The sequence below is a fragment of the Perna viridis genome, chromosome 13 (assembly GCF_037379345.1).
Source record: "Perna viridis isolate PV_CMFRI_1.1 ecotype Kerala chromosome 13, ASM3737934v1, whole genome shotgun sequence".
NCBI lineage: Eukaryota > Metazoa > Mollusca > Bivalvia > Mytilida > Mytilidae > Perna > Perna viridis.
In genome coordinates this window covers 10,254,636-10,281,186 of record NC_142457.1, presented here as the reverse complement: position 1 = coordinate 10,281,186, position 26,551 = coordinate 10,254,636, and the positions used below count along the sequence as shown (strand labels likewise).

Here is a 26,551-nt window from a genome sequence, read left to right as displayed (position 1 = left end):
CATTTTCAGAGTTTTGAATTTTATATTAATACTTTTTATATTATATATATTTCATATGAACAAGGATTATATAATAGGCCACATCTTAATTTTTGTTAACTCTAACATTTTAAACAAAATATTACAAATAATGATATGTAGACTTTCCAAACACGTATTATCATATTTTACATTATTCTTAGCTGGAGTGCTACTTAATACAATGCTGGTGCTGAGGGGATCAATTCTCACGCTTATAATTGTTAGTTGCGTTCGTTTCTGATGTGTTTTTCTTTAAATGTTTCACTTTGTATTTGTTGACTCATGAACCATGATGTTTTGATTTGTTTCACGTACCAGTCCACATAAAATTCAGACACCGCCAATGGTAAAGTGATTGATGGTCAAGAAAAACCCACCAAACAAACAATGCTTTTAAAGTCTACTTTTACATAACAACAATATTTTCTGCATTCAGATCTGCACTTTTTAGAAAATCATACATTTACTCCAAAAAATCAACCAAATGAAGCAAAATCAAAAACAATAACTCAAGATGCAAATATTATGTACAATCTATATATCTTTTATCTCAAAACCGCAACAACCAAAAAACTGAGAGTGATTATGTGATAAGTTTCCGTTTCGGAACTAGAAATAAAACTGAGTTCGGTGGGTTTTTGACATGTATGAATCATCTCCAGTCTGCTTTGTAGAAAGCCTGCTACTTAAATACATTTTTCTACGGGTCGTGAATTCAGTCAGGGGTCCCCTACTGTGCTTATCGGTGTCAGATAATTGCTACGTCAATTCATTGTTTTAAATTAAGTGTATTTTTTCTACGTTTTGCACAAATATGAGATTTGGAAAATGCTATTTAAAAGAGCTGTAGCTCATAAATGAATTGGCTATCGACAAATGAGTTTATAGTTCGTTATTTGTATTTAATCAGTAATTAAGAAAGCAAATCTTCATTTGCTTAAATTAAAAAATTCTAATTAAAACACTAATAAAAAGTGTGTGTATACATCAAATTAGTAAAAGTTTTAGTTTTTTACGACATTATTTTTGTTTGTTTGTTTGCTTGTTGTTGCAGTATTCATCGTCAATTTCCGTGGAGTATAAAAATTTCCACAGCAATACAAAATGGAGTACTTTGGTTCTTCCATGTCCGGGTCATTTAAAGGTTTTATTTAAAATTTCAACCATTTTTGTTAAAAACCTTTCTACACTTTATACGAGTGCACACCTTATTGCCAAATATTATTAATTTTATGTCTTTAGTAAATGGTTTCAGTTAGTTTTAAGTGTATTTAAACCTGTCCATATCCTTTAACTGAACATTTTCATTTTGGCTTTAGAACTGCAAACACTTATTTAAGTTTAAATCGGTGTGCGTAATTACTCTGAAAATGAACGTTGGACAGGAACTCATTATATTTCTAACATTTATAAGCACGTTCTCGATTGTTATTTGTTTCATGAAATTGTCAAGTGAAGCAAATATAGAATACGAAGGTATGTTAAATAGGGAGGTATTTTTTTATTATGACATTGCTTGTTTGAAAACAAATTTTGATCTGAACAAGACTGGAATATCCCCGTTAAAATTCAGAAACAAGAAATTACCAAAACGTGTAATACAAAGATTTTTGGTTGGATATACAAAATGTAGATCACCTCATGATGGTAATTTTGTTAGCCGACAGTGAGGTAATGAACATTTTCTGACGCATATCTCGTCAAACTTAATTTGTCTTTGGTACTTAAATTATATTAAAAGGGATAACTGTAACAATTGTTTTCTTTCTGTTTAAACTAACCTCAATGTCGAAGGTGCACCCTCGAAAATATCCAGTGTATAGTTTAACGTGCACTACGTCATTGAGAATGTTTTTTTATTTAATTTATCATATGATATCATAGGTCAAAATTTAAATTTTACATTTTAATTTTTTTTTTCTAGAAACGAGTTTTAGGTATGATTTCATTCTTTGATATACAAGTTTATTAATCAATTTTTTGAATACATTAAAAATTGTCGACGTGCGTTACATATTATATATTTTGTTTCACTGAGTATTATCATACATATGTATGATTCCAATATAGCTTTGTCAAACACCATTTACCTTTAACTACAAACTCTATGTACAAAGCATTGTACAATTCTCTTTTTAACTGTTTCGTCATATCTGTATACGTCAGAAATAAATTGTATTCATATTCGCTTTTATACATCACAAATTAATCTGATACTAGGAATCTTTCTTTTCATGTGAGTCATCTTTTTATCTTAGATTTAAAACTTTTTTTTTTTTCGATAATCCGTGCAACAAATAAAATTTATTTGGTCTCATAAATAACATTTCTTTTATTAATATCATTATTATCATTTTAAGGAATGACATTTTACATTTTTTTGGGCATTTTACCTACATTGTAACGTCTTATTTTTTTTTTAGTTTTATTTAAGGAGGAAGGTCGAGGGTAAGGGACACAATTTTTGCTCTTAGGAGATAATCAACATTGAAATTCCAGTAGATTCTATTGTATTTCAGCGTCATTTACAGAGTTATCTCCCTTAATTTTGAAATCTACAGTGCATTCTATATAATTTGTATCTCCTAAGAGCAGAGGTTATATGAAGAACCACACGTTAATTTCTGTTTCCTATGACATTTCAAACAAAATATCAAAAATAAAAATGTGTAGGCTTTTTACCCATGAATCGCATTTTGCATGATCCTTAGCTGGAGTGCTGCTTAAATATTGTAAAAAAAAATATTTTTAGCGAAAATTAGTGCTTTGCGAAATTAAAACGTTTACGATATATCATTAAACTTTGTATCTTTAAATATGTTTCTGTAGTAGAATATATTTCTTCTCAAATGATAAAGATTATTAATTTAATAAATATTATTTCTACTGAATTCAGAAAGCGTAAACGTACGGTTAAACACTGGAAATAGAGTCAGAAGATCTGTGGAAATTATTGGTTTCATGGGAGAATACCATCTAAAGTTCGCTATCGAAGGATCGGAAATGCATTTGCACTTAGAACAGAACACAAATATACATACAAGCGTTCCAACGTTGACATTGAATGGTGGTTCGTTCAGCCTTTATGGGAAAGATAAAGCAGAGGTAAGTTGATAATATTCTTACACAGTGCAATCCAAAACAGTTCATACTCTAATGAGTATATGGAAGTAAAGGTTAAAAAAAGTCGTAATTGGAACAAGGGACAAGGGGTATAGGATATGTAAGTCTCGTCACGTGATTCCGTGATTTCATGAGAATGGTCCTCATCTCCCATTCGGATTCGTCATTAACATAGCATTGAGTTCAGTGTTAAAAGCAATATATCTTTTTGTGATAAAATACGGATAAAAATGACAAATTTCTAGTTCAACTGAATAAAAATGTAAAGAAAAGCATAAAATAGAAGATTTTGCATTGTGATACAGTGTTTCAATTTCCCGGAAGTAAACAATAAAATGCACACCGGTCTTCGGATTTCAATATGTTCTACATCTAAAACTCCGGAAGGAAAATTGAAACTAGAACGAGACTTACAAACCCTATTCTAAATTCACGTGCAGGAGGAATATTTGCTATTTAATAGTATATCACCTTGTTCACACTCAGTACTTAACTTCATCCCTTTACGCAAAATAGTGCAGTACAGTACATAGGAAATAGCTTCGAGGATTTATAATGTGTAACGTCATGCATTGTGATATTTGTTCACATCCTGTACAGTAGATCCTATAATCTGGCGGAGTGATACGTGGTGAATCGGAGTGCGGCCGGTTATTTGTTTGCGTAGGAGATTTGGTTAATCATGATCACATGATCTATACAAGAAAAGAAAGGGAAAACATCATGAATAAAACAATGAAAATAAAAAAAATCAATCAAAGTCTACAAAACTAACTAAAATCCTGGATTTTACTAAAACTTGGGAGGATTTACCAGGTACACCAGTATGGTTTCTACAAACACTCGCTGAACTGCTCATGTAATGAGAAAACTGGATTTTAAAAGCGAAATAGAGATTTTATAAACAAATCTGTTTGCATAATGGAAATGGTACACACGATTCACTAGCTTATGTTCTATAAACTTCTATATGCCTAAACCTTCCAAGTGAGGTCTTTTGTCAGCAGAACCTCTTTCAAATATCTTACTTGTAATGTGTTTACTATGGTACAAATTATATTTATGTTGTCACCGCCTTAAATGTACTAATAAGAGGGTCCATGAGAGCATTATTTGTTAATTTCTGTTGCTTATATGTTGTAACAGAAAACAAAATGTATAGTCCTAGGTAATAGTACAACAATATATGTACAAAGTAATCTTTAAAATTGAAGTACAAATGATATCTTGCCTGGAATGTTAATGGCAAAGTGAACGGAAATCGACGTATTTAAAAAAAAACTTTAAATTTATAGAACAATAAACACACGTCGGCCTGTATGCACAGATGAGCAAATTATCTTAAATCTTATTTGTTATGCCAATTAGCAGAATTCAGCATTTTACCAAGACGTCAATTCTGGGTCGCCTTTTATGGTACAACAAAACAAAACAGGAGGTCAGAGTATGGTAGGTGTCTATCAATGTAAGTGTATAAACCTGAATTTTTAGTTAATTGCCTTGTCAGTGGTACAAATCTAACTATAGACCAATCTGATTTTTGAAATTGTGACGTTATACGATTGCCTATGGCGTCGTTCATGCTTTTGTTAACATGGTCTGGATGTGCGTATTTATCTGATTTTTTAAAATTTTCATAGATGTTTACTAATTTGATTTTAGAATTTGCCTATGAGGGACAGGGGCATCTGTACTCAAATTAAAATTTGACTTAGTTGATAATACACAGCTGTTATTTTTTTCTAATATCTCGTCCAATGAGAATACGCGAGATTTTCTACAACACGCTCTTTTCGTCTACGAATCACTCCATAATATCATACATTTTGACAAAATAATTTTAAGCCACAACTATACATGTTGTCGGTGACGTACCGTTCCTATTACCAGACGGAATTTAAGAGGTAAAAAAAACGCAATTTTAAATTTGACCACCGTTTACAGTATCATAACTTATGAGTTAAAAAAAATCGAAGACCAGTCAGTATGTTACACGAACTCAGTGGTTTAGATTTTTACATCTATGGAAGCATTTAGCTGTATAGGTACTCATTTTTATCAGGTAGGGACCACTTCGTTTTTGTTCAGATGTCATTTCTATATTCATAATAAAATGATAAATATAACTTATTATTTAAATGAAAATGACAAAGTGCAAGAAAAATTATAGAAATTCGCCTAAAATTATGTTATTAAAATGACAATTGCGTGCTTCAACAGACAACTCTAAATATCACACTTTCTATTCGAAAGGGTTCACATTTATAAGCATAATGTTAAATTTTTAAATAAGGAAGTAAATTTTAAAATGCATGCGCGCGCATGTGTGTGTATTCTGACAAATATTAGGACAATTGAATCAATGTGCATTCATACCATAGCAAAGAGATTACCTACTGTTTTTTCAGTCGAATGACTAACTTTGAGACGGGGTTTTAAATTGAAAAAGGAAATTGTTAAGCAGACGAGGGTAAAAATTGCCAATCGTAAGCTTGCTTGCTGGGTTATAACATTTTGCTACTTCTGTGCGTAATATGGTCTAAAATGAGTAAGCAATAACCTTGGAACCCTTTCTTAAGTCTCTAGATCGCAATTATAAAAATCGATCCGATTTAAAAAAGCACAATATTCGCTTTTCTGAATCGGAGCAATATTTTTAAATAGCCTTTCACTTTAAATAATTAGTGGGGCGGTTAATTATCCGTAAAAGTTTGAAATAGTAGCATCTGTGATAACACGAATATTACTATTTTCACAGATTGGTGTATTACGAGTCAAGAACAGAGACTTTGTCATTCAGTCTGATGAGGATATATCTAAAGGACAACTGTTTGCAAAATTTAAGATTTTCAAACAGAAGATTAAGGACGTCGACTTTACCGATTTTAGCATGGCAGAAAATGGTTGGATATTAACCGTATTAGTGTGCTTTTTTACGTGATTTAATTTCGGTAAATTTGCGGTAGACATCTTGGTGCGAAAATAAAATAGCGCGAATTACAACTCCCAAGAGTTAATCTTTCTGGTTCGTATGTATTGGTTATTCGGGAATCGTGAACACTACACGGCGCAAAATAAAGTCACCCAATATAACAACAACACCGCGAAATTTTCAATCTGCAAATAACAACCCAAATATATGAAAAACAAGACATTGGAATAAAAAAAACATCTTTTATACACACCTTGTCTAGGTTAACTGTGATCCTTTTGTCGAGAGATGTTACTTGCTGTGGGTTAACTCAGAAATTTGAATGCAGAAATATCTAACTTCCGATGATATACATGTTTTAGGTCTTCAGTGGTAAATGTTTGAATTTTGTTTAAATCCACAGGCTTTGGATATTGTTCAACTTAGAATTTCCGTAAATAAACTACGATACAACTATTAGGTTTGTGAATACCCTTGGGGCCTTTGGTTTACCAGCAAAATGGTTACTTGACAGGTTCGGTTCGCTTTACACACAAATTCCAAATGACATTTAATTTTATTTTTTATGATATTCTAGATATTCAAGAACTCCAAAATGTGCATCTCCATGAAAGACATAAACGTGCTACAGGAGAATATCAACTAGAACTTCTTATTGTCGTGGACTTTTCAATTTACTCTTAGTATGTTATTCTCTTACAGTGTAATACCTTTTCTGATTGGTTAACAAGTATGAGATGAGTTAACAATGTTTCAGTTTGATCAGTATTTAACTTATCGGAAAACGATAACAAATGATGTGTGTTCATATACCTGAATAGAATAAACATTAATTCCATCGGCAGAAAGGGAAAGCGAAGTGTTTGTTGCACACAACCTGTTTCAATGACTGATTTTCTGTATGTCGTTCAATTGTACAACTGTACTATACGACATTTAAAACCACTTGAACTCCATTAAGCAAGTAGACTTAGGGTAAGGGATATAACTCTTGAAATCAGTGATATGTTTGTCTTATTTTCAATTTCAACAAAGCCTGTCAATCTTTCATTTTTAACATAATGAAATCAGTCCAAGTTACTATTATGCTTACACGAGATTGGTGCAAAATGCTGAATGCAAACGTTCCAATGATTAGTTAGAGTAATCAAGGGAACCAAGGTTATAGCGGTAATCAAAAGAATGTAATCCTGGGACAAAGACCAGACATGGAAAACAGACATACACAACAAAGAACACAAAGTAACTAAAATCATACATACAAAGTAACAAAAGTAAATGAGCAACTCGGACTCCACTAAAAACTATGAGCATGGACCAGGTGCACCGGTAGTGTAAGCGTCCTCTGCTTTTCTAGAAACAACCGCCGAGTTGCTCATAAAAGTCAAGTCCGGGGTAGACAAACGAGGGAAGGAAAACTATGACCTGTTGAATACATCAGTTTTCATGGTGCTGATGGATACACCATAACGATCCACGAGTTCATGATAACGACCATAAAACTTCTGTAGTGATAACTTCAATCTTGTAGCAACATATGACCTGTGTCCCTTACCCTAGGTCTTCCTTCCTAAAGCTAAAGAATTGGACTTTCCTTGCTATATTTGTGTCGCTTTACTTATAATTTCTTATTTCAATGAAATAGTATCACCTATGCCCTATTCAGTTTCATACCAGGCCTTTCCTTGTAATTAATGGAGGCAAGCCAAACGAGCTCTGCTGATGTCTAATCTATAGTCCGGTAGGCTAGTGACAGGTTGTTTCTAGGAATTATTTCTATGATTCATATATCTAAAACATACCACAATTTGTTTTGTCTACATCACTTATTTGTACGTAGAGGAAGCGAGAATATATATTTGTAAGTTGGGTATGTCATCTTAGTATGTCAGAGGTATTAACACTTTGAACGATCAAATTTGCTACGTTACATGATATTGAACGGAGTAATTAGGAATATGTGTTTTTCTTTATTTGGCAGCTGGTATGAGAAAAGCACAGCCTCTGATACCACCCAGAAGGCCAAAGAGGCCATCGAATCGACCAAGCAGTACTACGCCTTTGTTATAAATGGAGTAAGTACCTGTACTAAGTTTGCTTATAAGTTTTATGCACTTCATATTATGATTCAAAGCATTGTCTATCAGGAACAGAACCATTTCTATACTCAAATTAGGCCTGTCTTAATGATGCACCACCATGATGTTTTTACATCATGGCTAGACCAACGGTAATATTCGAAGCTTCTTAGAACACATCTTTATCGACTGCGTTAAAAATTCAAACATTAACGTCCGACCGCTGTACGTCATTTCCGATAGAATGATCTCGCGCTTTTCGTGTAAAAGACCCCTATATATGTGGGACGTTGATTACGCTCCTTCCTTATTTCATGCACATGTTTTGTCAAATCTAATTGTGCTTAATACTTTTCGTCGGCTTGATTTACAATCACTTAGTACTTGAGTACGAATAATTGTGAAAAAAATGCAGTAAGTGATCTTAATGCGAAAATATCACTCATATTAATACTAATATTACAAAGTCCGGTAAGTTAAACGCGTGTTTCAAGTAGAAAGTTCTCATCAATAACATCAGAACCTAAAACATAATAAAAATGATAAGAATGGGTTTTTTCAATATCTGTCAGTCTGTTTGTCCTTCATGTATCGATTACTAGATTAAAATATATGATATTGTAATATAATACTATGGAGAATATGTATTATTTTAGATTGATTCGAGGTTCAAAAATATTCAAACAACAGACTATACGATAACCGTGCTGTTCGCGGGTATAATAATTGCACAGGTAAATCTTGAATTTTTGTATCTAGATATTAAAATGAAGCGGCAATGACAAATAAGTTGAAATTTAATAATGTACAAGTTGATATTCTCTTAAAACACCCTTCACATCTTAAAGCGGGAGAAATTAACTTCAAAATGTTGCTAACAATTGACAGAATAGGCAACTTGAAAGTAAACAAAAAATGTTGAAGATCAGAAGCAACAATACTTCTAACAATTTAAGAACAACTGCAACCTCTAAACAAAAATTAATTCATATCTTGGGCAAGTGGTAACTATCTTGCCAGATATTCTTGATGTTTTTCGTAACCGTTGTAGTTTTTGCTCATTTTCAAAACACTAAAAAAGTATTAAGTAGCACTCCAGCTAAGAATCATGCAACATGTGATTCATGGGTAAAAAGCCTACATATTTTATTTTTGATATTTTGTTTGAATCGCCATAGTAAACAGAAGTTAACATTCAGTTTTTCATATAACCCGTGCCCTTAGGAGGTAAAAATTGTATAAAATACGTCCTAAGAGCAGGCAGATTTGAATGAATAATTACACATTTCATAGTATAGACCCATAAAACAACTTAATTACAAAAAAAAAATATGTAGCCTTTTTGAGGATGTATCACATTTTTCAGATTTTGCATGATTCTTACGAAGACACTACTTAAATTGTTCACGATCCTTTCTTATCTTTCACGTTCAAATCATGAATTAGTTTATTTACAATTACTCTCACACATAACAATATAACCGTGATAGGCTAAACGAAATGATTAATTTTCTATTTAGACAGCAGATAATGCACAATGGACTGAATCCATCAAAATAGTGATTCCTGGATTGCCCATGCCGATAGTGGATTCGAAAGACGCCTTGGAACGTTTTAGGGCATGGGTATTGATAAACTCTCAAAAATTACCTGGTCATGATCATGCGATGCTTTTTACTCGGTATGAAAACATTAAAGTCAAGATTGCACATATCAGACGAAAAAAAGAAGGTTGACAATTCTTACGGATGTTCGCTGCTCTGTTGAAAAAATACAAGGATTTTAAGGAGTTGTGATCTTGCATGCTAAATATTGTTAACAGAAAAAAACGATGGGTCAGTGTGTTCACGTCTCGCATTTGAAATTTTGGTGGGAAAGGGATATTTGTCGATTTTGCAAAGTTTTTCCTAAGTGGGTTATTTTCTTTTAAAACACCAAAGAAATTATTATGATTTCATAACAATTCTCCAAATGCATTTAAATGTGTTTAATGATATAGTAATCAAGGGAACCAAGGTTATAGCGGTAATCAGAAAAATGTAATCCAGGGACAAAGACCAGACATGGAAAGCAGACATACACAACAAAGAACATAAAGTAACTAAAATCATACATACAAAGTAAAACAAGCAAATGAGCAACCAGGGAGCATGGACCAGGTGCACCGGTAGTGTAAGCGTCCTCTGATTTCTTGAAAACACCCGAGTTGCTCATAAAAAGTCAAGTCCGGGGTAGACGAAAAAGGCAAGGAAATGACACGTGAATAAATCATTTTTCATGGTGCTGATGGATACACCATAACGATCCACGAGTTCAAGATGACGACCATAAAACTTCTGTAGTGATAAAAAGAAGCAATAAAAATCTTGTAGTAACATAACCCTGTTCCAGAAGCCTATATGTTAGAATTCTAGCGCGATACAAAAAGTCTGCTTAGTATCGGCAAGCTCTGGCATAACGTAGGAGTTATAATATGAACACTCATTATGATATATTGAAAAAAATGGGGGTCAGTGGGCATACAATATTAATAGTATGAAAAGGATAAAATCAGAGGAGTCTGAAAATCTAACAAAAATGACAGAACATTAGCGGCAAACTTCCTCACAGCGATCTTCAATATTTTTAGAAGCAAATCAGGACCTAGGAATACAGAGAGAATATATACGACACCTGAAACTAATAAAAATACAAGACAACCAAATACGCATTCCAAACTTTTACATAACACGGCAACTATCATAAAGTCGACATAGAAGGGGGATATTTGTCTTGTTGCTGATTTTTTCATGTTTTATCCTTAAACGGAAATGAAATGCACGACGAATGAAATAAACATATTCTAAAGAACTCGGAATATACAAGTCTGTTTTGTTTTCGATACTTGGTTCTCAGCATTAATGTTAAATAAATTTATTTATTTTTATGTAATATATTTTCATGTAATGTTCTAAAATCATTCAGAGATTTGCTTTAGAATTGAGAAAAGCACGTCCTTCTTAGATTTCGAAAATTCTGTCAAATTCTACGGGATTAGTTTACATTTGACCTGAAGGATCTACAATCTACTAATATTTCATGGATATTGTCATACTAAAAACTGAAGGCGTTTTATTTTAGCAAATAATGTTGTTTCACCTATTGTATTTTCAGATATGATTTGACTGTGGAAGACCTGTCAACCATTCCAGGTATATAGTTCAGCATAGCTAATGAATCGGTCATTAACATTATGCTGGCAAGGCCATAAATTATTACTAATTTTAGATAAGATGACGGAGTGGAATTGTTTCGTTTGCGTTTTACACGTGTTTACAAAAAAGAACTAATTACTCAGTGTCATTATATCTCTAAAAAAAATCTAGCAAAGATCCAGCACATGTTGGAATATCCATGTCTAATTTTCCTTGCATTGCATATGGTTGAACCTCTCGGTGATGGATTTGGCTTCCTCTTTCGATCGTTTTTGGTTTTGAGTACTTCTTGTATACAACTAATATTTTGATTATGGTCTTCCTACAAATTTGATTTTAATGCTGCTGATGAGAGGCTACTCCTTGAAACACGTGTGCAGCATATCGAAATTTACAATATATAAGACTGGTAATTTTGTTTTCAACCGTCTGTTAATACATTTTAACCAAGTGTATGAGTATGATGCATACAGTATATTGATTTTGTTTTATACTTATTACATGTTTTTTAGACATACATTATTTATGATTGCTATATTATAGGTTTGGCTTACGCAAAGCAAGTATGTAAATTAAGCAGTCAATCTATTGTTGAAGACAATTTTGGTTTTGTGGTGCTGACGATTGCTGGACATGAACTAGGACACAGGTATAAATAGAAAATCAAGTACTCTTTAAGTTATGTGATACCTATAAACTTGTTCAATTTATTTTGGAACGCGAGATTTGTTCAAGGCAAGTGTTCGGTTATATAGGTTCAAAATTAGTAAAAATTAAGGAGGAGATAATTCACGAGGGTACATGTTTGTATAGATTTTTTTTTAAATTTAAAACAGAGTTTGGACAAGTTTCACAGAAATTTTGGTAAGTGTTTGTAATCGGAATTTACTGTAACTCATGATACCTTACAAGAATTTCTAAGTCCAGTACTTTATCTGATTAAATAATATATATTTAATATTTTTTTAAAGCTTACTCAAAACGTAATTTGTTTTGACACCGGTCTTTTACTAAAATCTTTATTCGTAAAGTTTTTTTTCGGCTTCCATCAAGTGATGTTATATTTTCAGCGATCACATGATACATATGTAGATAACACCATTTATGTCTGCGTTGCAATAACGCAATACATTTTTAAAATCACTGATGAGTTCAAAATTAGGGATACCGATGCATTTCCATTAAATCTCAAATTACACTATTCTTCTCGTCCATCTGGTTATCATCTAGTCCGCATCATCTTTTTAACAGATACTAAAATGTTCACTGATTTTTTAATCGAGCTTAATTCAAAGCAAAACTTTGACAGACAGACAGAAATTACCTTTTTTTCGTTTTGTTTGTTTGTGTTTTTTTTTTAATGTTCTAATAACGTGGTGTTATAATTGATATGAAGTATGAGTCAACATTACTTTTAGACTTTTATCATTTTTTCTCAGCTTAGGCGCCGTTCATGATGGCGATGGTAATACATGCAGTTCAACTGATAATTATATAATGTCACCAACTTCAAGTTCTCTAACGCAACCTGCTTCCGTCCCTAACCAGTGGAAATTCTCATCATGTTCTACGGAAGATTTTACTTCATACATTAATGCTCTTGACTCGTAAGTTTGTATATCGTAAAGTTAGATAATGTTTGAACCAAATAGATAATTGCTTTCCATACAATGTCCTTTTATATTTAGCAGACTGTTGAAACTATCAGTTCTGCCAAATTGAAAAAAGTCTGACTATAACAAAATTTAATGTCAAACTTAAGAAGGAAGACCTAGGGTAAGAGACATACCTCTTGAAATCAGTGATATGTCTGTATCATATTCAATTTCACCAAAGCCTATCAAGCTTTCATTTGAAGCAGAATGAAATCAATCCAAGTTACTTTGGTGCTTACATGAGATTCGTGTTAAATGGTGAAAACAAGCGTTCCAATTATTTATAAGAGTTGTGTCCCTTACCCTAGGTCTTCCTCCATACGTGAATCAGTTTTAATTTTGAACGACTCCATCTTAGGCAAATTTAACCAAATTCTATATCGATCGTTTGTACGAAGAATTTTATAAAGAAGTAATATATATTTCTTCAAGGATTTCGTCAAACTGTTTGAAAAATGTACACCCAGAATACAATGCTACTGCACTATCAGAATACCAAAACGATCAGCCAGGCCAAGTTTATGATGCTGATGCTCAGTGTAAACAAATAATTGGAACATCCTCATATTTCTGCAAGGTATGGTTCATGTTTGTTTACGGTTGAAATAAGTAAATAATCGGACGCTTTCCTTACCGGTAATCTATAACCCTATTTATACGAGGAGTCCGGGTTTCTTAATTTTGTTCACTCAGATAGATTTTGAATAGTTCACAGGAACAATGCCAATTCATTGTTTCACATGTTTAAGAGCATTTGGAAACATAATTTGGAGATCGATATGGAAATATTCGTTATTATGTATATTAAGACACATAAATATGTGATTTCCAATATAATATAAAAACAACATTATTTTTTATTTTCTAAGCCCCATGGCATAATTATCATCTGGTTTTTCATTGTGTTACTCGTTTGTCCAAACCAGTATGTTTTCCTGTGTTTTTCATGATGGTCCTAAACATAGCATAAAAATAAGACAAACCTATATTTTCCATGTGTTTTCGAAACAAATGAAAAACATATGTTGCAATATTTTTGAATGCAAGCTTAAAATATTCAAAATATTAGAAATAATTAAGTGAAAATTACAAAAAAAACATGCGTAATGAACCAATGAGCTGGTGGAATAAAATTAAGGTCAATGTTAAGTTACAACTTAAGACAGTCACTGTACCATATGTACCATCTGTCTTTTTACAGAGCTTGCCGAAACTACGCAGACTTTTTGTATCGCGCTAGAACTCTAACAAATAGGCTTCTGGAACAGGGTTATGTTGATACAAGATTGAAGTCATCACTACAGAAGTTTTATGTTCGTCATCATGAACTCGTGGATCGTTATGGTGTATCCATCAGCACCATGAAAACTGATGTATTCAACGGGTCATAGTTTTTCTTTCCTCGTTTGTCGACTTGACTTTTTATAAGCAACTCGGCGAGTGTTTCTAGAAAAGCAGAGGACGCTTACCCTACCGGTGCACCTGGTCCATGCTCCCAGTTTTTACTGGAGTCCGAGTTGCTCATTTGCTTTTGTTACTTTGTATGTATGATTTTAGTTACTTTATGTTCTTTGTTGTGAATGTCTGTTTTCCATGTCTGGTCTTTGTCCCAGGATTACATTCTTTTGATTACCGCTATAACACTGGTTCCCTTGATTACTCTTTTATACCATTTGTATACCCGACCATTTAAATTTTCGAAATATTTGCCAATTTATAATTCATAACTTGTTAAATAGCTAATGGTGTCTATTTCTAGGGTTTGTATAATGGGAATTTCACATCAATATGTACAGGACTCTTTTGTGCAGACCCTAAAGACCCCGGACAATGTAAAAAAGCATTGGCGTCTGATGGAACGCTTTGTGGAGATAAAAAGGTCAGTAAAAAATTATTTAAGTAGATTAATTTTGTAAAAGTTCGTAATAATGCTAACTTTTTATCTTTTTATTTAATTTTGTAAAAGTTTGTAATAGGGCTAACTTATTTTTTTATTTAATTTTTAAAACACAAAAAAAATGTTTCGAAAAGAATAGACAAGAAGACCGTTACAATACTAGCAAACGTTTAGTTTTCTACACAATTGAACTGAACTTTGTTGCGGTGTATCCATCTACGCCATAAAAAATGATTTGTTCAACGTGTCATAGTTTTCCTTTCCTCTTTCGTCTACCCCGACTTGATTGTTTTAGCAACTCAATGGGTTTTTCTACAAAAACAGAGGACGCTTACCCTACCGGTGCACCTGGTCCATGCTCCCCATTTTAGTGGAGTCCGAGTTGCTCATTTGCTTTTTTTGCTTTGTGTGTTAATTTTAGTTACTTAGTGTTCTTTGTTGTGTATGTCTGTTTTCCATGTCTGGTCTTTGACCCTGGATTGCATTCTTTTGATTACCGCTATAACCTTGATTCCCTTGATTACTCTTTGTTTCTCCGACAGTGTTCTGGGATGTTAGATTTTCTCTTAATCAAATGATTACTCTTATCTTTTTAGGACTTAGCCGATAAAATTACTGACACTTTAGCAATGACTTACATAAATGAAAAATTGAAAATAGACTTTATGTGAGGAGTTATTGTAATTGAATAGTGCATATGTTTCATTGGTGTAAGTATGTTAAAGTGGCAGTAAATTTATCAGTCAATTCTTAAAAAGTAACAGTATTTTGAAATCCACGGGAGGTTTTATGTGCTTAAAACAGAAAACCTTCTTTGTTTTTTTCCAAATTTTCCAAGCCATAAAATGCTGTTAAGTAGCACTTCAGGTAAGAATCATGCAAAATGTGATTCATGTATTGAAAGCCTTCGTCTTTTTATATTTTAAAATGTTATAGTTAACAGAAATTAACATGTTGCTTTCCTTATAACCCTTGTTCGTAGGTACAAAATTATATAAAATGTACTGTAGAATTCAAAATTAAGGGAGCTAACTCTGTAAATGATAATAAAATACAATAGATACAATAGGGTTTTCAAAGTGGATTATCTCCTGAGAGCTGACAAATTGGAATGAATAATTATACATTTCATCATATAGACCTATAAAGCAACTTAATTACAAAAATGAATATGTGTAATTTGTGTTTTGGAGCGTATCAGATAATACAGAATTTGCATGATTCTACAAAGACTGCCACTTAAGTATTCATAAAGTATACCAGAGTATGTTTCTTTTTTCAGTGGTGTCAATCGGGGGAATGTGTGTTTGATACAAACGCACCGGAAGGAAATGGTATGATCTAATTGATCTAAGCTAAGCAAAATTACATGTACATATAGAGGTGTAAATGTACAAAAGTTAGGTTAAAGTTGTAATTGCACCCATTTTTAAAAGATCCCCTGAGATCAGTGAAGTTTTCAATAAAATAACGGGATTTTATCAGTATACATAATCCCTAATAAAGCAAGAATATAGTAAAAGTAATGTTTATTGTAACCAATCTTGTCATCAATTACAATTTATATAAAGTTTTGACCTCCAGGAAAACTAGCTTGCAGAATGAAATCCAGTTTCCTTACAGTCGAATGAGTGTTAAATTTTTCTCGTGTAAGTTGTTAAAGGAGACGTAACACAAAAATATATCTTTTTTTAATTTTTGGTTTATTTTATTCATCACACATAATATATATAATACAACACCCCTTGAAGTCTCTTACGTTGTTTAATTGAAGTTAAATTGATTCAAAATTGCCGGTGACCAAAGCCATACAAATTTTAATGTGGTCACGTCACCGTGTTACGTCATTGGTTCTAAATTCATAGATCGAATGATTGAAATGCATAGGGTTTCTGCTTTTGTTGCATGACTTCTACAACTGATAGTGGAGATATTGAAAGTTTTGGTTTGCCAGCGAATATATACTTACAGCTGTGTCAATTTAAACAACTTCGAGAAGACGATGATAAACATTGTCAGAAATATTAAACTAATGAATGTATGAGGACTAGATTATCCACAGTGACACGATACGATACCACTTCTATTCAAAGATTTCATAATTCATATTCTGTCATGTAATATTGAGCTTTTTACATAAAGTAAATTAAATTCAAATTCTAAGATTTGAACTGTTCACTCTCGATCTTCAATGACATCTTGATTTCCACATTTTTAACGTACCACATCGGAAGTGTACCAGTACCGAGGATTCGTGTGTAAATTTAATACGAACCTGTTTATTTAAACTGGTTTTTGATGATTTTATTTAATAACCCACAAGGTATCATCCTCGTGTCGTAATTATTTTTTGCTTAAATCAAATATTTTAACTGACCTATAAACTGACCTATGAAATTAACAAATTGTCCTAACCAGAAAAACTTCCTTAACTCATCTAGGGTCACCTGATGTATACTGTGTATTGTGTCAAATTTCAAATTTTTAACCAAAATGAAAAGCTGAGAGAAAACGAGATGACCTAACTTCTTGTCTTAACATTTTAAACACGATTATTGCACCCATACACAGATGCATCATATATGCAAATTATTTTTGGAGATGCATTAATTTTAGGGCACTTGTTTACATTTTCAATGTACCAAAATGGAGTTGGTACCCATCTAGCGAGAACCAATGACGTAGCATTTCCAGACATGACAATTGAGTGTTTCTACTGGTTTTCATTAATGCATATTAACTAGGTCGTCGTGAAAATACAAATAGATTACTCTAACATTATTTAGCGCTAACCTGGGGAGAATACGTTTGTTACACTTTTAACTAAACATACTGTAGTTTTAAAAATATAAACGTATATAAAATGATTATTTTTGTGTGACGTCTCCTTTAATATTCAAGAAAGAACAAACATTTCATTTTTCATAAAAATCATTTTTCATGGTATCATAGATTTAAACGTAAGCAAATATAAAATAAATCTCATTTCCCCTTGATACCTACATTGCATGAAATTACGATCATAGTATATATTGCTAATCTCATTGCCTTGGATACCTAGAAATTACAGTATGTATTAGTATGTATTGCTACATTGTAGTACATATGCCCATGTTTCGAAGAAAAAACCGTAATATGAAACCCAAGATTTATTTCTTCCTTACATGATAGCCAGCTGTCTGTACGGTGATACCGAGGGTCAAGTGTTTCAAAGCCAAACATGTTCTGACATTGTTTCAAATGCACCAAGCAAGTGCGCGAATGTTGCCATCGAATGCTGTGATTCGTGTGCACCGTACCTGATATCAACAGCTACAACTGAACAAATAACGTCAAGTCCAACAGCTAAACTGCCGGAGTCATCGACATCCGAAGCTACCACTACGGCAGAACAAACGTCAGTTACTACACCCCTTATGACGGAGTTATCAACATCTGAAGCCATCACTACGGTAGAACAAACAACAATTACTACACCTCTAATGACGGAGTCATCAGCATCTGAAGCTACCACTACGGCAGAAGAAACGTCAATTACTACACCCCTTATGACGAAGTCATCAACATCTGAAGCTACCAATACGGAAGAACAAACGTCAACTACTATATCACAAATGATGGAGTCATCAACATTTGAAGTTACCACTACGGCAGAACAAACGTCAATTACTTCATCCCTAATGACGGAGTCATCCACATTTGAAGCAACTACTACGTCAGAAGAAACGTCAATTACTACACCCCTAATAACGGAGTCATTAACATCTGAAGCTTACACTACGGCTAAACAAACGTCAATTACTACACCGCTGACGGAGTTGTTAACATCCGATGCTACTGCCACGGAAGACCAAACGTCAAGTACTAAATCTCAGCTAAAAAGTTCGTCAACATTAGAACCTGTATCAACGTCAGAAAATTCCATGATGACAAATAGCACTGAAGTAACAGAAGTAACAACAAAGCTCAATTTTGGTGAGTAGCAAATTGTAATTGTTTCCTATTTATATAATCCCGTTTTAAAGTTTGGCAAAGAAAAATTGAAAATGAAAAATCATGATGGCCTGCTGTCCATTAATTATTCCATTCCTCCGCTCTGTGATGTCACATTGTATTGTGAAGTATTTCAGGTTTCTTTGGTGATTTTTCTATCAAAATTATCATTTATTCATAATTTATGTAATATTCTTGTGCAAATACAACTTAAATAGTTGATTCCAGTGAATTGTTGGTTGCTATTAGCATGATATTGATACTGTGTGTCCTTAAGATGGGGATAAGGGTACCATTTCTGTGTATACAACCTCTACTGATTACGTTGATGCCATTGTGCATATATTCTCATTTTATTTTTATTTAAATAAATTGTGAGGTCCAATTAGCGTAACGTGAAATATGTAATTAAACCGGATCAGTGGCGACTACTCAATTTCTTTCCCGTTTCAGACGGAAAGATCATCTTTTATACTTCTGATTATTATTATTATTTTCCTTTTTCTGTAAGCGAAATGTTCCCAAACATATTATTTCGATTTTTGCTTACAGTTTTAACATCTTAAGGGTTCTTTGAGATTGACTCTGCTAAGCGATTCTATTTTAGCTACAGAGATATCCACAAAAAAAAGACAAAAAAAATAACTTTCTAAAACAAAATTCACGTTTCATTATATGTATAATAGGTATATATATTTTTTTTTTCAGAAACAGTCCGAGATACTTTTTACAATGTTTCGAAAAGAAATCGCAGTCTCCCTGATTACATGATTTCACGGTTAATATAAAAAATTTGTTGGTAAATGATTAAAACCTTTTGAATCCAAACTCGTAGAAACTTCGGATTTTCACAATTTAACTTGAATTTGAAATAAGCTTTGTTATCAAAGTGACTGTGACTCGAAAACTGTTAAAGATAAGATACAAAAACCAGAATATGCATCTAGATTAGATCTGCATCCAAAATATAGGTCCCAGAGAGTTTCCATGAGTCGTTTTGGGGTAAAATCCTTAATCGGCGGGTGTTTCTAGAAAAGCAGAGGACGCTTGTCTTACCGGTGCATCTGGTCCATGTTCCCAGTTTTTAGTGGAGTCCGAGTTGCTCATTTGCTCTTGTTACTTTGTATGTATGATTTTAGTTACTGTATGTTCGTTGTTGTGTATGTTTTCCATGTCTGATCTTTGTCCCTGGATTACATTTTTTTGATTACCGTTATAACCTTGGTTCCCTTGATTACTCTTAACAAACCAAAAGTCCCTAGCAAATCTATGTTTTTAGGGCAGATGGTTCTTACAATTAAAAGGAAATATTAGAAACCGAAAGGGTCGTGTTGTCCCTAGCAACCATATGATCCACAAGAAGATAGATATGATAGCTCAAAACAGGTAGTGCGGTATTTTTCCAAGTATATACTATTCAAATGCTCCTTGCAACCATATATAATTATATATAATTATAATTTTCTCAGGGTTTAAATCTTATGTCAGGTATGAACAAAGGATGTGGGTACAATGGTTGGGAAGGACCTGTTAATTGTTCGAGAACAATCGACCATTTAATTGTATTTGCGACTCTATTTAAAAAAAAAAACATCAGAAAACTTTCAAGAAATTATAATGTGGCCTTACATGTTTTTAGTTCTTTTTTTCTTTATTTTTTTTTTTTGTAAATGTATCACATCACGCTATTACTTGTGGAAATAGTGGTTCTGCCTTCAATATAAAAGTCATCGATTTTTTTTTATTTTTATTTTTAGATTCTGGTGTTGATCGGATACATGGAAAAGATGAAGTGGTTTTTTGTGTAATTTTGTTGACAGCTATATCCGTCTTTTATAATCAACACGTTTAAATTGTTTATTGCGCTATCTGGCAGACAATATTATTTTACATGTTTCACATACAAAGAGGTGTTTATTGAATGTTTTAATTTTTATCATATTTGACAAAATGGCAAAATATTGCCATGCATATATAACAGAGTAATCAGGAAATATTTTTATAACCAACGAAACTTTGACCATTTTTTCATATTTATTTAAGCAATCTCTCAGTTCCAGCAAATGTGACCATACCTCGAACCGTTTTGTCCATAATAACAATGTCGCTTTGAGTATAAAGATAGAATGTTTTGCATTATAACTCGAGGTAATTTCCAGTTATTTTTCTCATTTCGATAGTTATATAACGGTGTTTTTAAGCACTCGCTAAGGCTTGAAAATTTGGTCATTTAATATCTCTATTTTATTGTTATAAGCCACGTTTATAAAAAAAACATGTTTAAAGAAAATATTATCAATAATTATATAGATAGTAGTGATTTATTAAATGTTCCCAACGTAATAAATTTCGTTAATTTACACTGTGAAATAAATTCGGTAATTTCACTCTCGCACTTTCTCCAGCCAAACGTCACAACTTTAACACCAATCACAGAATTTGAAACTCATATTGAAAATATGGATAAATTATGCAGAAAATCTATATCATAAATAGAATAATCAAATCAATTTGGTATCGTGAATTACCAAAATATGACCACCTGTGCCAAGCGCTTGAGGATTTAATCCGTGCGCACAACTCGTTAAACCTAGGCGTTCTTCGGCACTAGTGACAATATTTTGGTTATTCACTCTTTCCAATTATCTATCCTATTATCATTAAATGTCATATCTTTTATGTTTATTTTTATTAAATCAAGTAAACAAATTTCCTGAACTGTCAAAATATTATACAACTAAGACTGTTTTTACAACGACGAATTCGTATAAAGAAGGTTTAATTTTGTGTGTCTGTTTTCCCTGTCTGGTCTTTGTCCCTAGATTACATTCTTTTGATTTCCGCTAGAATCTTTGTTCCCTTGATTAGTCTTTTTAATGGTATATTTTTCGAAAATTTGTCAACATTATAAATAGTAATTTAATATTTTTTTATATGTTTTGTATCATGAGACGGTTATTTTATTCTCAGGGGATTTGCAATTTTTTGGGATCAGAATAGTTTTTGGATATTTTGCGGGTCAGAAAATTCCTTTTCAACCTTATGGGGCAATATTATCAATTCCACTGTATATATCACTGTATGAAGTATCTGGAATGAGGTCAGAATATTTATTTACTTTCTACAATGTGTAGGCCTGAGTATTTAATTCCTAGGATATGTTGGCCAAAACTTTCATTTTTAACATTTTCAGCGCCAAAATATTTATTCCCAAAGCCCGCCAGCCCTCAAAATCAAATGCTCCTCCCTTTACTTCCGTAAAATATATTTCAAATTGTATTTTACGGCAACAAATGTTTAATGCAAATTGTCTTGTCGATTCTGTGTACACTTAGTATCTCAAATGCACCTGTAAGGTATTTTTATCCACGTGTGTTTCACTTATAAAGGTCATATGCAAAATTTTATTTGTCCACAAATTAACCACACTGTCAATAAGGTTGTTTACGTGAACTAAAAGTTAAAAAATAAATTGTTATTTCTACTGTCGAAATTTGTTTGTTTGAATAGTGGGAAAATGCGAATTAAGACACCTGAAAAAGGTTCCTTTGAGAACGCAGCTACGAGATGACCAAACTAACACCCGAAACACCGGGAAGACAATACTTACATCCGAAACACACCGAGAAGACCGAGCTAACACTCAAAGAACAGAACGTAAAACACAAAAGACCCCAAAGTACACACAGAAAAACGACCAGCACGAACCTAACTTAACTTAAAGTTTTGGAAGGGGAAGATGCTACAATTCCAACTTATTTAAAGACATCCGACGTGCTGTTCTTTGGTGGGCAAGTTTGGTTTCCTAGAGAGACATATGTGGTTTTTGGAGGTCACTGCTTTTAGTGTGTGTTGCACACACTGTTTTTTATCTATAGAACGGGTACCTATACATTACCTGTAATGTACTCATTTTCTACCATTTAGTGATACTTCGAATCAGCTTAAGGATCGATTATATTTAAATCAATTGAGGTTTGTTATCTTATTGCGAATTTGGAAACAGAAATATCTTTATCAAATAGAATTCAAGTTTTTCGTGTCCTTCATTTTTTTTTTTATGATTGTATGTAAACCAATAACATTCCACTAGAACGTAATGTATAATGTATTTGTTTTCTTGTTTTTCTTTCTCTTTGTTGTATTGTTCGTTTTTCTATATTTTGTTACTTTTTGTTTTTTGTTTTGTTTTTTTATTTTTTGTTTTTTGTTGTTGTTGTTTTTTTTGGGGGGGTGATGTCAATTTTTACTCAATTTTGTCCTCTTTGTTCGTTCATTCTGTCATTCGGTGTTAAGTGGAGGAAGAAAAGTCATAGTCAATGATCATTTTCTTAAGATCTAAATTAAAGGATGTGTTATTTCTGTGCTTAAGGCAAACGTTTCATAATTCATTCTAAAATATATTTCTTATATAATAGCCAGCTGTTTGTATGGCGACGTGAATGGTCAAGTGTTAGATGACCCACCTTTGACTTGTTGTGATGTTGCATCACTCGAACCAAAGAGGTGCACTGAAGTTGCCATCGAATGCTGTGATTCTTGTGCGTCATACCTATCGACAACAGAAATTCAATCCCAAACCTCTACACCTGGACCGATGGAGTCTTCAACTGTCGTAATAGATTCTACCACAGAGCACACAACTACTCAATATCCGACGATAATGACGACTGGAGACACCACTGACAATCTGATGACGACACCTGGAGTTACAACTGATACGATGACTCAGATAATGACATCAACAACGAAATGGGATCAATTTACAATTGATTTCAGTAAGTAATGAATACTCCATGTGTTTCGATTTTTTTATTCATTTCCCAACCACATCAAACCAAATTAAGAACGATATTTTTTGTAATGTACCAATTTCATGCACAACCTACTTCAAAAGTGGAACAACGGAATGACTAACTAAGACTAGAGAGAGTGGATAAATTCGGTTGGCTTCTAAAATACTTCAATAACATGACTTAATTTTGTATATCTGATAGGATGTATTTTAAGTAGCTCAGTGACAACGTAAGATTCGTATATAGTGCAACATATGCTTAACACATGTATGGAGTGTAATGTGTTTATCATAAGTTTATCTATATAAATAGTCATGTCATAATTAATTATCATATGTATTTCATATGTTTATAAAAAAATATTATCATATGAATAGAGTCACATATACGTATAGCTATCATTTGCATTTTTCAATTAAATGTCATATACTAAGTAAATTAAGCAAACTAATGTTTCCATTTCTTGCTCTTTTTTTTCCTTGATTGTTTTAAATTTGTACTGAGGTACCATTTTAACAATTCCTTTAAATATGGCTCTAGTTTTACATAGATTTGTGTTTTTAAGAGTTCTTTGCTTACTGTGAATATTAATTTCTATTTTATATCTTTTAGACTCTGGTGTTAGCCGGGTATTTGGAAGAGAAGAAGTGGTTCTTTGTGTTTTTACATTGGCCGTGTTTACGGAAATATTCGTTTTTTAATGTCAAAGACTGAATTTATTAAACTAGACATTCTGACATACTGTCTGTACTGTAGCATAAAATTTTTATTTGTTGTACCATATCAAATGATTTCCAAATTTTAGATAAATTATTCAATGAACTTAACATAAATGTAAAGCTGCTAATTGATATTACAAATTACCAAGAAAATGTCATACAAAGGAATCACACAAAAATCGATCAATTTTTTATCAAAGGTTTGATAAATGAAGAAGGACAAGAGTCAATGTGGATCATTTTGTTGTCTCATAAAACTAATATATACAACAGTTTGCTATATCGACAAGTCTTTCCGGATACCTTAATCGGTGTGTTGTTTTTTTTAGGGGGTGATATCTTTGTCATAATAATATTAAGTCTGACACGCTTTCATTAGGTTGCATTTTTATTTTCAATGCAAACTCTTTTTTTTTTAGAATGCATAATGTGCAAAAAGTAGGTATACTGTACACCCTACCGGTGCATCCGGTCCATGCTCCATGTTTTTCGTGGATTCTGAGCTTTTGTTACTTTGTATGTATTGTTTCAGTTACTTTATGTTCTTTTTTGTGTTTGTCTGATTTTCATTTCTGGTCTTTGTCCCTGGATTGCATTCTTTTGATTTCTGCTGGAATCTTTTTTTGTAACAAATTTGAAAAGTGTTGTTTATTTTCCTTAGAAATAATACAATAATACAGAATATAAATCAAAATTTCTAAGAAATAAAACTTGATTATTGTCTTTCGTTTTAGAAAACTGCTGTCTAAAATTAGTCTTAAGTTATGATGTCATAATAGTTAAGTATTGAGAAGTCACAACTTACGACTAATTTTACTCTTACGATTTTTTTGTGAAAAGGGCTGCAGGGTTGGATGCATGTACACGCTTGTGTTTTGTTTTGTTTTTTATGCTTTCGTTTTTTTTTAATGGGAGTTCACATTGCTAGTTGTAGTTTTTTGTAGTGACGTCTTGTTAACCTTATCAGTTCTTATGCGCAATCTTTTTTATTCGGTTGTGTATGTGTGTTTCTTGTGTTCAAGTTTGGGACATGTTTTTTTTTTTTTTTTTTTTTTTTGTGTTTTTGTTTTATTTTGACGTATTTGAATCATCCCAGTGCTGACGCCTCAATGTTTCTGTCGATATTGATGCTGCTTATTTGCGAAAGATTATAATACAAAAATATGTGGAAAATCGTAAGAAAATAGCATGCGAAAGTACGTAAGGCAATGATATGCAAAAGATCGTAAGGCAATATTATGCAAAAGATCGTAAGACAGTGAAATGGGAACGATTTTATAACAATAAAATTTATGCAATGACAGAAAATAAAAAAACCCGTTAGTTTCAAAGATTGTAAGAAAATATAGACATGCAATCATTGATGAGAACATGAGAACCTTAAAACACAAATAATACGATGACAATGATAATTATTTTGCCTGTCTACATCTTACCTCATTGGTCGAAACAATGTCTAAATCATCGTGACATTTGTGGTGTTATATCGTATCAATAAGTGATATCGATATGTAAAAACAAGGATATAATTAGAGATTCATCGTGTATATTTTTAGAGTTATCACGGAAACCAAGATTCTAGCGAAAATCAAAAGAATGTCATCCAGGGACAAAGACCAGATAGGAAAAAACAGAATCATTCAACAATTGCAAATAATATAAAATAACCAAAATAATACGTTCAAAGAGTCAAAAATAAATGAGTAGCTCGATATATACGAAATACTTTCGGTGTTTGACGTGTTCTTTTTCCAAAAATAACCTGCCTATGCATACTAAAAAGTTTTAAAAAAAAAAGTTAACAGCTGGACGTGAATTCGAGGTATGTTCTGTATGGCGCAGATATGTTTGAACTGTTTTACTAGAATACAAATATGTTCAATTTGTTTCTACTTAAATAAAGAATGATCCGAAGGAGATATTGTAAATTGGTCCAGATAGTTACTTTAGTTTTGTGTTATACCAAATGTATGGGAGCTCCCTGTTCTTGTTTAAGTAAACACTGATGGTTATGAAGGTGTGATTTGAAAAATGAAAACAAAGTATCTTATGTTCATGTACGCAGCATACAGCACGGCTGTGATAGAAACTCTATATTTATTTATGACGACGATGATTGCAGAATAAGTATACCATGTATGTA

General features: G+C 32.5%; 1 protein-coding gene across 5 annotated transcripts; it reads left to right on the top strand.

The window, feature by feature from the left end:
• The first annotated feature begins 1,328 nt into the window (after nt 1–1,328).
• LOC148599523 (A disintegrin and metalloproteinase with thrombospondin motifs 3-like) lies at nt 1,329–26,189 on the top strand. 5 transcript variants are annotated; one of them, XR_015917910.1, is made up of 17 exons: nt 1,329–1,497; nt 2,918–3,126; nt 4,513–4,593; nt 5,903–6,047; nt 6,654–6,759; nt 8,058–8,151; nt 8,811–8,888; nt 9,675–9,835; nt 11,308–11,345; nt 11,892–11,997; nt 12,788–12,955; nt 13,436–13,580; nt 14,763–14,882; nt 16,183–16,234; nt 18,072–18,875; nt 20,651–22,218; nt 22,250–23,455. XR_015917910.1 is itself a non-coding variant. In XM_088558317.1 (16 exons), the coding sequence occupies exons 1-16, from the start codon at nt 1,392–1,394 to the stop codon at nt 24,388–24,390; spliced, it is 2,058 nt and encodes a 685-aa protein (XP_088414443.1). In that variant the 5' UTR covers nt 1,329–1,391; the 3' UTR covers nt 24,391–26,189. The 5 variants fall into 5 exon arrangements, 3 of the variants coding, with proteins under 3 accessions (XP_088414443.1, XP_088414442.1, XP_088414441.1); XR_015917909.1 differs by having other exon boundaries at nt 20,651–22,776; nt 23,312–23,445; XM_088558317.1 differs by lacking the exons at nt 18,072–18,875; nt 20,651–22,218 and adding an exon at nt 24,302–26,189 and having other exon boundaries at nt 23,312–23,671.
• Nucleotides 26,190–26,551: the final 362 nt, after the last annotated feature.